Genomic DNA, 12,379 nt, shown 5'->3' on the forward strand with positions numbered 1-12,379 from the left:
AAGACTATTAGTGGCACTAGTAAAACAATATTAAGAGTCAACATAAATGAAGCTCAAGATTATTTATTACTAGCTTTCCGCCCGCGGCTTCGCCCGCGTGGAATTTTGTCTGTCACAGAAAAACTTTATCGCGCGCGTCCCTGTTTCAAAAACCGGGATAAAAACTATCCTATGTTCTTTCCCGGGACTCAAACTATCTCTATGCCAAATTTCATCAAAATCGGTTGCGAGGTTTAAGCGGGAAAGCGTAACAGACAGACAGACAGACAGAGTTACTTTCGCATTTATAATATTAGTTGGGATATAAGTTGGGATTATCTAACAGAAGCTAGGTATCCAGGTGTTAAACAATTGATGACACCTGTAGACAAAACACTTATAGCATTTGACCTATGAGAGTTGTGATGTTACCTTATCAGCTACCGGACTGGAAGTCTTTTGACTATAAAAAATACTATAAGTCAAGAGTAATAAAAAATCTTTTTATGACTTAACTTACATTGTAACTTTTTATGAGATCATCTTAGAATTTGCTACCACTGGATGTAGTCCATCATAGTGATTCACAATAATGTAAATTGCCATTATCTTCAATTTAGGGATTAAAATATAGCTTTATGCAATAGTCTTGTTCTTTATATTTTAAATGAAAATGAAATAATAATTGTAACTTCCTATGCCTGAACAAGCAAAAGTACAGAATCACCCCGTTGTTTTGTTCTGAGCAATCTTTACAAGTGAACGACTATTTATGTATCTATGGTATCAATTTAATGTATTTAATATTACTTTTGTTCGCAAGTGTAGTTCTGTTTTGTCACACATTTGTTGTTGGTTGTCTTAAAAATGTTAATTAATTGCTTTAGATTTCAGCTGACTAATGTGAGAAACTTGAACCATTGTTTATGTACAAATGAAATGTTTAATGGTCGAATAGATTTAGCTCTGAGAATGCTATTCCTTCTCGCCTAATCTGCAAGTTATCCTACTAATATTGTAAATGCGAAAGTTTGTATGGATGTCTGGATGTCAACATGTTTGTTACTCTTATACGCAAAAACTACTGAACGGATTTTAATGAAACTTTACAGTATTATTTTTTTATATCACAGAATAACATATAGGCTATAATTTATGACGATCTGTGACAAACTAAATTTCACGCAGGTGAAGCCGCTACGTTCATTATACAAAATTGACAGCTGATAACTACTTTTGTTAGTGAAATATGCAAATTAATACATATCTCACTAATTATACTATTAAAATCTGCATTAAGCTTCTGACATTATATTATGTTATCAGGACTATTTCAGAAAAACTTTTACATCTCTATGAACCTAAAGAGCTATCTCAATAACACATAACTAAATAAATTGGTGTCAAGTAACAGCATCTACACAGTTTTTACTGATATTGTTTGCAAGGCCTATTTTTACTATTCTCACTCATAAGATAAATAAAATTATGATAGTTTTATATTAAAAGCATGCAAATCCTTGCTCAGTATGCTCTCTAGGAATTACAATAGATTTTCACCTCAAATCATGAGCAAGACTTGTAATGCCGTAGATTTTCAATGATAGATTCTGTGAAGCTGTTGTTTGTAAACCTATTTTATTTTTCATCCCCATCATTTTAAAAGTTAATTATGTGTTCACGAATAATCAAACTTACTCTGGATTTTATGCATTTAAAATGATGGATTGTAAGTATCACTATAACAGTGTGCCAAACTGCCAACATTAATTATTTTAGATTAAATTAGTACCTATATCTAACATGCATTGATTAAATGTTCAAAAGCAGTACATTAAATGAACCTGTGAACAGAAAATATAATTAGAAAACAATATGAAAGTTACTACATTAAAGATTCTAATACAACTCATTCTTATGCAAATTGTCTAAAGTTGAATGAATTTCTACAAAATACTTCACAGAACAATCACACCGGTCATTTGAATAATTTCAAAAATACACAGAAGCTTATCAGTATGTGTAAAATTCAGAATACATTATAAAACCAATATATACCTAAATTCTTAATTGTTTTGGGAACAAGATAATGCAAGATACTGGGAATGTGAGTAGATTATAATAACAAATAATGCTATCTTGGCAATATTATTTCTCTACATTAATCACTACAAAACAAAGCAATTGGTGTCTTTGTTACTATTACACATTCACTATTATAGATTCATGTAAGAATTTTACAATAAGCTAGAAAACATGATCACAATATGTTAGGTATTGTCTCAAGGCACTATTCCAGTCTTTCAGGTAAATAGAAATAATTATAGAATAGTTTGGGCGCTATTACACTTGCAACAATGAGTCAACCCTACTTTTGACAAGTTCACAGTTTGACATTTTAGGCAGGGAAAAACAATTTGTTCTTCCACCTGAATGGGTGTGTAAAAGCTATCATAACCACTTCATCAACGTCACAACAACCAAAATAACATCAATAAATCTATAGAAAACAGTTTACGTTGCATCTATCGTACGTACTATCCGTAACTAGATGTACCTACGTCCGTCAGCTGCCATTCAAAAGAATATGTGGCAAAAGTCAAACTTTCATTTCGTACAAGGATGCACTAAAAATACACTATAAACACTCAAGACACAACCTATTATGTACAGAAACATCTAAACTTTAGTTTCATCACCTGATCCCATTTTAGGAGAAAAAATTAAAATCGATGTTTACCTTACGTCTCCTCTAATGCAAATCTTTTCTATTGCAGAATCGAGACTGCTAACCCTTCCGCGAGAGTCGAAGATGAATCCTTTCCAGTGGACCTACAATACGGCTCACGATTCAATTTAAAATAAAATGCAAAGCTGAAATAAATACAACTGTCCCGAAGATATTTTCTGCGAGTTACTATACATTTGTTTTATGAAATGGCCTAATCTTTTACAAGATTCCGTTCTGTGTTTCCATAGACAAATCTTCATACTTTTTAATTTCGAATACTGAATGAGTAATTTTCCACTTTCGTCAAGAAGCCGCTTTCTCTTTTATTTAATTTTTGTGTTTATTTCAATAATTACAATAAAAATATGTTATGATTTTCCAAATAATTTTACAATAAAATAAAAATCTAATCCAAGAATTTAGGTTTTTTTGAAGTATGATTAGAGACCCAATTGTCTATGGCTGCTTTGCTGAGATGGTGTTACTTAGCAATTTCGCTAGATGGCGTTAATTAGTACAAATCACCGTCAACAGGTGGCGATGTTAGCACGAAATAGTTTGCTTTATCACTTCTAGATGGCAGCACTCTCTAAGATTGCTTTTTACAAACTGACCGTGAACCAAATATGTACCAACACAGAATTTTTTGTTGTAAACTAAATAAAACACCTATGACTTCGAAATACGATGCCAGTGTTTAGCTTGATGGGCTGTCGTTTGTACTACTCATTAGGTTTTTTAACAATCTAAACTAAAAAAAACAAAAATGGTACAAAATTTTGTACTACAGGCTCCTTAGGTTTTTTAGGAGATAGCCTTTTTTTGGTCTTCACCACCAGTCTTTCTATTATCTTGTAGACTTGCTAACAAATGTGGCGAAAAGTGTTCTCCTTCATAAGCCTTCATCAAGTACTATTGTATTTTTAATTACTGATATAAAATAGTTCTTGGTGGATCAGCGATTGCTTGTTGGTTTAAATACGTACTCTCCTCCTCTACAACACACTATACAACAGTCTCGATTTGCTTAGAATAGCTGTGCTACATTCCGTCTGATAATTTGCCCTAGCATCTGGCATGCATAGTGAAAGCATGGATGAGATGATGTACCATACCTAATGTTATTCATGTATCCATCATGTCGTCTAGGTAAAATAAAGAAATAAAACATTATGTACAAGCATATCATATATTTTTTTTATAATAATTAAGAATAAATTCTTACATCACGAGTTATAAAATAAATACATTTATTGCCTTAAATTAAGTCCAAAAGTACTCTGTACAATTATTGTTAGCGATGTACAAACGAGAACGACAAGTAAAAATATCCAAAAACAAAATAATTAAAAATAAAAAGGGCCTTATCGTGAGTCAGTAAGTTTCCACAATTCTCTGTGTGACAAATCTACGAACAACTTAACAAATTGTGTCAGAATCACAACCAATAGTTTGCATCTTAATTTCATTTCTTATCAATATTACACAAACTATTTTATATCATTGCTCTTCGCTTATTCTAAAACAAGAACCATTCTTTACCTTATATTATAATTACATTTAAATTAAGTCTATCTAATCGCTAGCGGGTGTTTTTATTCTGGACTTTGTGCTGTTATTCACGAAACTGCCACTCGCTTCATGTCGGCGGGGGCGGACTCGGGCCGACGGGGCCCGGTCCCCGGGGCCCCCGCCGGAGCCCGTGGGCCCCGCGCCCACCGGAGCCGCGGGGCCCGGGCCCGGCTGCCGGGACGCCGCGTCCCGAGGGGTTCATTGCTTTCCAAACAAGGCATTACAAATCGAAGGCCACTGTGACATCCACAATGTGCGACTACTAGCCTAGCATATTAAAATGCCCTAAGTCCTACGACGAAACGATAACATTGTGTTGCGTTTGGAAAATATTCGCATTGTTCATACAGATTTCGTAGACAACAATAAATTAAGATAGTAAAAATATCACGAAATTAAATTCATGTGGCAAATAATATGGCATCAGATTTTAAGTACTTTTTCATTATTTTAAAGTATAGACTACGCGAACTTACAGTCTGGTAAGTTTCGAAGCGCATCAGAGGAGTACACACATCATACTCTCAACAATCGTATTGCATTATTTTAAGAGCCTATAAAGGTACTGGAAGACAGAAAAAACATTGCTATCAGATCAAAACGAATGTAGTCAACAACAGACCGGCACTAGTTCAGGAGTCATACTGGCCGTCAGCCAAAAATTACATTAAACCAATTCAACTAAACAGTTTCAATTAAGCTACAACTAAAAAATGGACATCTACAACGTCGTGTACTTCTGCATATAAAAGTGACCGAACGGCGGATTCAATCGTCGAGGTTTACATATAACACGGGATCGGGCTCCGTTAATTTCAAAATTGACTAGATATCTGCGTGCATAGGAATCGTACATAAAGTAGCTAAGTAAAAGGAACCGATACACTGAAATTCCGGCATGTCCGTGTAAAAAATCGTCTAAAACTAAGTTTGCCGCCGTGAGCGAGAAAATAACTAAAAAACTGTACTTTTAAATCGTGTAGAGTACGAGTCAACACGTTTAGAATATTTTTGTACAAATTGTACAGTCGCACCGGGCGCGCGGGCGCGGCGACGGCGGGCGGCCATCACTTGGGCGGGTAGGGATAGGCGTGAGGCGGCGCAGCGCGCGAGTTTGTGGCGTATAACTGTTGTTGGAAGTTGTGGAACTGCGCCGCGTAGTTGGGGTCGGCGGTGGACGGCACCGCGAAGCCCTGGCCCTTGAAGCCGGCGCCGGGCCCGCCCATGGACGGCGGCAGCGGCTGGCCGGCGCCCATGCGCACCTGCGGGCCCGGGCCCATGGGGCCCTTGACGCCGCGGAAGGTCGGGCCGCACATGGGCCCGGGGGGTCCGAAGGGGTCCATTTTGGGGGGCGAGTTGAAGCCGGCGGGGTAGTGCGGCATGCGCAGCAGGCCGGGCGCGGGCGGCCGCATGGGCCCCCGCATGGCCCCCTCCATGTCCATGCCGCGCGCGCCCGGGCCCCCCGGCCCGCCCATGCCGCCGCCGAAGTATTGCACGCCGCCCTAAAGAAAAGATCACACGTTAATATCATACTGAAATAAATACCTATTGTTTTAAATTCATATAAAAGCTCCACCAGTTATTATTTTTGTTAATACATAATTTGGTTTATTATAGCGGTAGTATACACAACTATTTTATTTCAATGATTAAAATACATTTCACAAAAAAATTTGGTGTTTAAATGTTGCCCAAGTGGCAAGTGGCATGTGAGAGAGACCAGTGTGCAAGGATGCTTAATGCGTAGCGAGTATGTATTTGTAAAAAACCAATAGAATCGCTTCATTCATCTTCTTCATCGCTTCCGAGGCAGTGCATCTCTGGTGGAAACGCAACCTAATGCATAGGTGTAGGGCGGAAATTTGGTAGTGTAAAGTCCGGCCATCGAACACATAGAATTTCGTCCAATGACCCCAAGCTACCCACTCGCGCGTAATTATATTGCTGTCGCGCTCGCACACTAACCGCGGCCGCCCGTCTCACAGTCGCGACATCAATATAATGAGGGCTATCGTTTTAGCGCTCACCAGTTTGCGCCACTGTAGAGTAAGGTCCTGTCACTTGCTAGTAGCGAAGACAGTGGCGCCAACTTGTGAGTGCTAAAGTGGTAGGAGGACTATCGCATTTGCACTCATCAAGATGGCGCCACTGTAGAGTAAGGTCCTGTCAATCGCCAGGGGTGCCAACTGTTAAGTATAAAAACGATAGCCCTCATTACGCGCGAGTGACAAGACTGGGTAGCTTGGGATCATTGGACGAAATTGTGTCTGCTCGGCGACCGGACTTTAGAGAGTGGTGTGTGGCTGTACCTTGGAGGCGTCGACCTGCATGGGGCTGGTGACGCGTTGAAGGAAGTCGAGGCTGGGCGGCGCGCGCGCGTGGCACGGCGCCGCCGGCCGCGTCGGCAGGTACTGGATCGTGTTCGGCGCGCTCGCTTTCACCTGACACCACACACAGTTTGTTACTATTACGATAATAATAAATAAACATGTATGCAAAAAAGTTTTACAAGATGAAATAAGTAAACGGTACAGGAACGCGTCGGCAGGTACTGGGATCGTGTTGGGCGCGCTCGCTTTCACCTGACACCACACACGGTTCGTTACTATTACGATAATAATAAATAAACATGTATGCAAAAAAGTTTCACAAGATGAAACAAGTAAAAGGTATAGGAACGCGTCGGCAGGTACTGGGATCGTGTTGGGCGCGCTCGCTTTCACCTGACACCATACACGGTTCGTTACTATTACGATAATAATAAATAAACATGTATGCAAAATTTAAAGTTTCACAAGATGAAACAAGTAAGTTTTAAAAAAGGTACAGTCGCGGAATGAAAAGGTTCGTCACCTTAGTGTCGGTTTTCGCTTGCACTAGGTAATGTAAGAGTCAAACCTGCCAACATAACAGTGCAAGAAACAGTGCTGCTAACATTTAAATAAATATGACGTTTGCTAACGAATAAGGTTTTGCTTGTTTATTTTTCTATCCCATCAGTGCAATGCAATGATGACATTGACCAATTGTCAATTTTTTATTTAAAAGAAATAATAATGGCAGGTTGAACCAACAAGAAGGTTTTAGTTTATCAATCATAATCTTCTTGACAAGATAAATCGTCAAACAACTTTGATCTGAATAATTTTGAACTTTACTGACAAACAGTTAAAGATTATTTTCTCTAACTCGAGATTATTCTGTAACATAGTTTCAAAAGGTAATAATATGTGCTCGCGATTCGTTGAAGGAATCAATTTGAAAACTGACGAACCTTTTCATTCCGTGATTGTACATGAACGCGTCGGCAGGTACTAGGATCGTGTTGGGCGCGCTCTAGCTTTCACCTGACACTGACACCCCCTTCTACTTTCAAAAAGTCTCAGTTGCTGGAAATTTGTACAATTTTGCTTCCCTTTTCTTTTTTACGAAGTCCTGGGCTTCCAATCCCGAGACGATCTGGTGAAGGTCGCGGGAAGTTCCTGGATGCGGGCATAACAGGACTGGTCATTGTGAAATCCTTGGTGTAAGTTGTGAACAGCTAGTTGAAACGAACGAAAAAGAGCCCGGGGGGCCCGTAAAGACAGCCTTGTAACTGGATGCGGGCAGCGCAGAACCAGTCGTTGTGAAAATCCTTGGTGTAAGTTGTGAACTGCTGGCTGAAACAAACTAATAAAGATCCCGGGGCCCTATTAGACGGCCTTAGTAGGTACCTGTACACTGGCGCCATTGAAGGGCGGCATCTTGGCGCGCGGCATACAGGCGTCGTGTAACTTCGGGCTGAGGCTGTCAATCCTTTATCCAGTTGTAAACTTTAAAAGAACAGGGAGCCCCAGGGCCCCGTAGGGACGGTCTTAGTAGGTACCTGTACACTGGTGCCGTTGAAGGGCGGCATCTTGGCGCGCGGCATGCAGGCGTCGTGCAGCTTGGAGCTGAGGCTATCGATCCTTGGTGGAAGCCTTTATCAAGTTGTGAATTACTGACTGAAACGAATGTACAGTCACGGAATGAAAAGGTTCGTCAGTTTTCAAATTGATTCCTTCAACGAATCGCGAACACATATTACCTTTTGAAACTATGTTACAGAATAATCTCGAGTTAGAGAAAATAATCTTTAACTGTTCGTCGGTAAAGTTCAAAATTATTCAGATCAAATTTGTTTGACGATTTATCTTGTCAAGAAGATTATTATGATTCATAAACTAAAACCTTCTTGTTGGTTCAACCTGCCATTATTATTACTTATAAAATAAAAAAAACTATTGTCAATTGGTCAATGTCATCATTGCATTGCACTAATGGGATAGAAAAATAAACAAGCAAAACCTTATTCGTAAGCAAACATCATATTTATTTCAATGTTAGCAGCACTGTTTCTTGCACTGTTATGTTGGCAGGTTTGACTCTTACAGTACCTAGTGCAAGCGAAAACCGACACTAAGGTGACGAACCTTTTCATTCCGCGACTGTACAAGGAGCCCCGGGGCCCCATTAGACGGCCTTAGTAGGTACCTGTACACTGGCGCCGTTGAAGGGCGGCATCTTGGCGCGCGGCATGCAGGCGTCGTGCAACTTCGGGCTAACGCTATCAATCCTTGGTGGAAGCCTTTATCCAGTTGTGAACTGCTGGCTGAAATTAACTAACTGGGAACCCCGGGGCCCTATTAGACGGCCTTAGTTGGTACCTGTACACTGGCACAATTGAGACTGAGTTGTGGATTGTACGTCATTATTTGACTGGGAGCCCCGTGGCCCTGTAGGGGCGGCCTTAGTAGGTACCTGTACACTGGCGCCATTGAAGGGCGGCATCTTGGCGCGCGGCAGGCAGGCGTCGTGTAACTTCGGGCTGAGGCTGTCAATCCTTTATCCAGTTGTAAACTTCTAAAGAACAGGGAGCCCCGCTGCCCTGTAGGGACGGCCTTAGTAGGTACCTGTACACTGGCGCCATTGAAGGGCGGCATCTTGGCGCGCGGCATGCAAGCGTCGTGCAACTTCGGGCTGAGGCTGTCAATCCTTTATCCAGTTGTAAACTTCTAAAGAACAGGGAGTCCCGGGGCCCCATTAGACGGCCTTAGTAGGTACCTGTACACTGGCGCCGTTGAAGGGCGGCATGCAGACGTCGTGCAACTTGGGGCTGAAGCTGTCAATCCTATATCCAGTTGTAAACTTCAAAAGAACAGGGAGCCTCGGGGCCCCGTAAAGACGGCCTTAGTAGGTACCTGTACACTGGCGCCATTGAAGGGCGCCATCTTGGCGCGCGACATGCAGGCTTCGTGTAACTTAGGGCTGAGGCTGTCAATCCTTGGCGAAAGCCTTTATCCAGTTGTGAACTGCTGGCTGAAATTAACTAAATGGGAACCCCGGGGCCCTATTAGACGGCCTTAGTAGGTACCTGTACACTTGTACCACTGGGACTGAGTTGTAGATTGTACGTCATTATTTGGCTGGGAGCCCCGGGGCCCTGTAGGGACGGCCTTAGTAGGTACCTGTACACTGGCGCCATTGAAGGGCGGCATCTTGGCGCGCGGCATGCAGGCGTCGTGCAACTTCGGGCTGAGGCTGTCGGGCGCGAACTCGCCGCCCAAAACACCTTCCATGCCGCCCAGCGCGTCCATGTGGCAGCCTGTCAGACACAGAAGAACACGATTATAATCATTATAGCACAGAATAATAATAAGTACGATGTACAGAAGTTTTACTTCGCGAATGTATTTAAAAAAATGTATGCTCAATGTCATTAACAATATGGTGTAATTTAGCCTGTCTCAAGAGTCAAGCACCATTTTGTTGACAAACGTCAGTGATCGGCACTGCGCCGAAGCTATAGGGCTGACTTCGGTAAAATGATGTGACGTGAGGTGCCAAATACATGATTTAGCATGAAATATCATGAAATATATTAACTACTTATTTACCTCTCAGTGTCTTGAGGCAACTTAAAAAAGTACATTATGTGTTTTTATTATTATTTAGGCAGTTAAATACTGCACAGTATTTAGTACACCATTTTCTTTATTTTCTTCCATCATACACAATAATACGCGTGCGTGAGTCAATGTTCGCTCGTATGTGAGGCCTTGTCGAATAGTATCCTGTAGGTGGGCCATCGTGCGTGTTTTGTTTTCGATGTAAACTCGCGGAGATGAACAGGCCTGATAATAGTCACCAATTTTTGTAATCCTTTGAAAATATTGTAACAAGCGTCTATGTGGCAACGTGTCGGACGGAAACACGAGGTTATGATTACAATCATTACCATCATCTACTTCTGTAAACCTTCCAGAATAGTGACTTCTTCCCAAAAATAGCCCACAATATGGTCCTGAAGCAGTGGTAAGGTTCAAATGGGGCGTTTTACATGCGCTTTTAAAAACCCTAATTGCTAAATATGGTTATTAAAGAGACGTTCTTGCAGTTACGTGACTCTCTAATAAACCAGACGCAAATGGGAGATTTGGTTTACTCTAACCATACTAGCGACTAGGGATGACAAATGTTCGCATATTAGACCTGTAAAGAGTGGACCAGAATATGACAATTCCCACTATTCCCATGGTGGTAAAAAGCGATTAAGCCAAATCATCAGAACTAAAACACCCATGTTCTATTGTAAAAACTGTAACAATATTTCTCACTAGAAACATGGAGGATACATAAAGAAGTTTGGTTGCCACAAACAAAAAAACGTTAGGTGTGGTAGTACTCAAATATAAGAAAACTCCCACTAGATGGACCGACGATTTGGTAAAGGTCGCGGGAGGAACCCGGATGCGGGCAGCGCAGGACCGTTCATTACGGAAAGCCTTGGGGAGGCCTTTGTCCAGCAGTGGACGTCATTTGGCTGAAACGAATAAGAAAACCAACTGACCTAGCTCGTTCATCATCATATGCGGATGTTGATGCGGATGCATATTGTGATGGTGCTGCATATGGTGCGGGAAGGGTCCCATGGGCCCACCGCTGGGCATGGCGCCCTGCGGCGGCGCTCCCACTGCTGACGTCAGCTGCTGAGACATCTGCGCGAGTAAATAAATAATAAGTCTAAATATTTATAGCTCAAAGGTGACTGACTGACATAGTGATCTATCAACGCACAGCCCAAACCACTGGACGGATCGGGCTGAAATTTGGCATGCAGGTAGATGTTATGACGTAGTAGGCATCCGCTAAGAAAGGATATTACGAAACTTCACCCCTTGAAGGGGGGTTGAAGTCGCGGGCGGCCGCTAGTAAATAATAAATCTTTATTTTACTCACACAAAAATCGAACAGAGTTACATAGTGAATGTATAAGATACGTTTGAGGTTCATTCTTGTGTGAGTCTAATGCCTATGCTAGGTATTTAGTATACCTGTATTACAGGTCATCAGGCTGAGCCTGATGACCTGTAATACAGGTATACTGTGGTGGGAGCCTGACAGGCTCCCACCACCTCAGGTCACTAAGTATCTTCTATGTGCCATACAATCAGCTTTCACTTTTCACTTAAATATTAATACTTACTCGTATCAGAATTACAAGAAATACAATAAATAGGTGTGTGATTGTGTATAGTCTGGTCGCCGAGCACGTAGAATTTTGTCCAATGACCCCAATTAAAATACATTGCTGTCGCGACTGTGCGACAGGCGCCCGCAGTGAGTGTGCGAGTGTACCAGCAACATAATCTCAACATCGCGCGAGCGATAAGGATGGGTAGCTTGGGGTCATTGGACAAAATTCTACTAGACAAAAGACTACAGTGTATGTGTAATGTGTATGCGTGAATGTGCGTGCATTCTTTAGATGTTAAGTAAATAATATATGAACCTGCGCGAGAGACGAGATGGGGTCGAAGGAGGCTGTTGACGTCATGGGCCCGTTGGGGCCCTGGTTGGGGTTGATGGGCATGTTGTCGGGCCGCATTCCGCAGGAGCCCGGGAAGGGGCCCGGTAAACTCGTGCTGTTCGGCCCGCCTGATAACGTCGTCTGGAATGAGGCAAGTTGCATTGTAAGATTCAGTTTGTCTAGCAAGACAAATGGTTAGCATCTAAATAAGTAATGTTATAAACTGCAACATTATAAATTCGACAATATTTTTTTAATAATTTCTAGTA

At 41.5% G+C, this 12,379-nt stretch overlaps 2 protein-coding genes across 11 annotated transcripts in view; both read right to left on the bottom strand.

Annotated features, from left to right (window-relative positions):
* Nucleotides 1-2,975, bottom strand: part of Cnot4 (CCR4-NOT transcription complex subunit 4) — a 33,630-nt gene extending 30,655 nt beyond the window's left edge. For 2 of the 3 annotated variants that reach the window (XM_028303867.1, XM_028303869.1), the window contains exon 1: nt 2,720-2,975. The gene's annotated coding sequence lies outside the window, so the exon portion shown is untranslated. Of the gene's footprint in view, nt 1-2,037; nt 2,062-2,719 lie in introns of those variants that run through there. The other variant, XM_028303868.1, reaches the window with a different exon arrangement.
* A 1,213-nt stretch (nt 2,976-4,188) lies between these two features.
* LOC114352311 (collagen alpha-1(I) chain) overlaps nt 4,189-12,379 on the bottom strand; it is a 39,428-nt gene continuing 31,237 nt past the window's right edge. For all 8 annotated transcript variants that reach the window (XM_028303859.1, XM_028303864.1, XM_028303863.1 and 5 more), the window contains 5 exons: nt 12,093-12,251; nt 11,151-11,298; nt 9,769-9,905; nt 6,592-6,723; nt 4,189-5,784 (listed from right to left, as the gene is read on the bottom strand). In XM_028303859.1, coding sequence (XP_028159660.1) covers nt 5,350-5,784; nt 6,592-6,723; nt 9,769-9,905; nt 11,151-11,298; nt 12,093-12,251 — 1,011 coding nt within the window. In that variant the 3' untranslated portion in view covers nt 4,189-5,349. The remainder of the gene's footprint in view (nt 5,785-6,591; nt 6,724-9,768; nt 9,906-11,150; nt 11,299-12,092; nt 12,252-12,379) is intronic.

Source organism: Ostrinia furnacalis, unplaced genomic scaffold, assembly GCF_004193835.3.
Source record: "Ostrinia furnacalis isolate ACB-3 unplaced genomic scaffold, ASM419383v2 OfSCF1318, whole genome shotgun sequence".
Taxonomy (NCBI): Eukaryota; Metazoa; Arthropoda; class Insecta; order Lepidoptera; family Crambidae; genus Ostrinia; species Ostrinia furnacalis.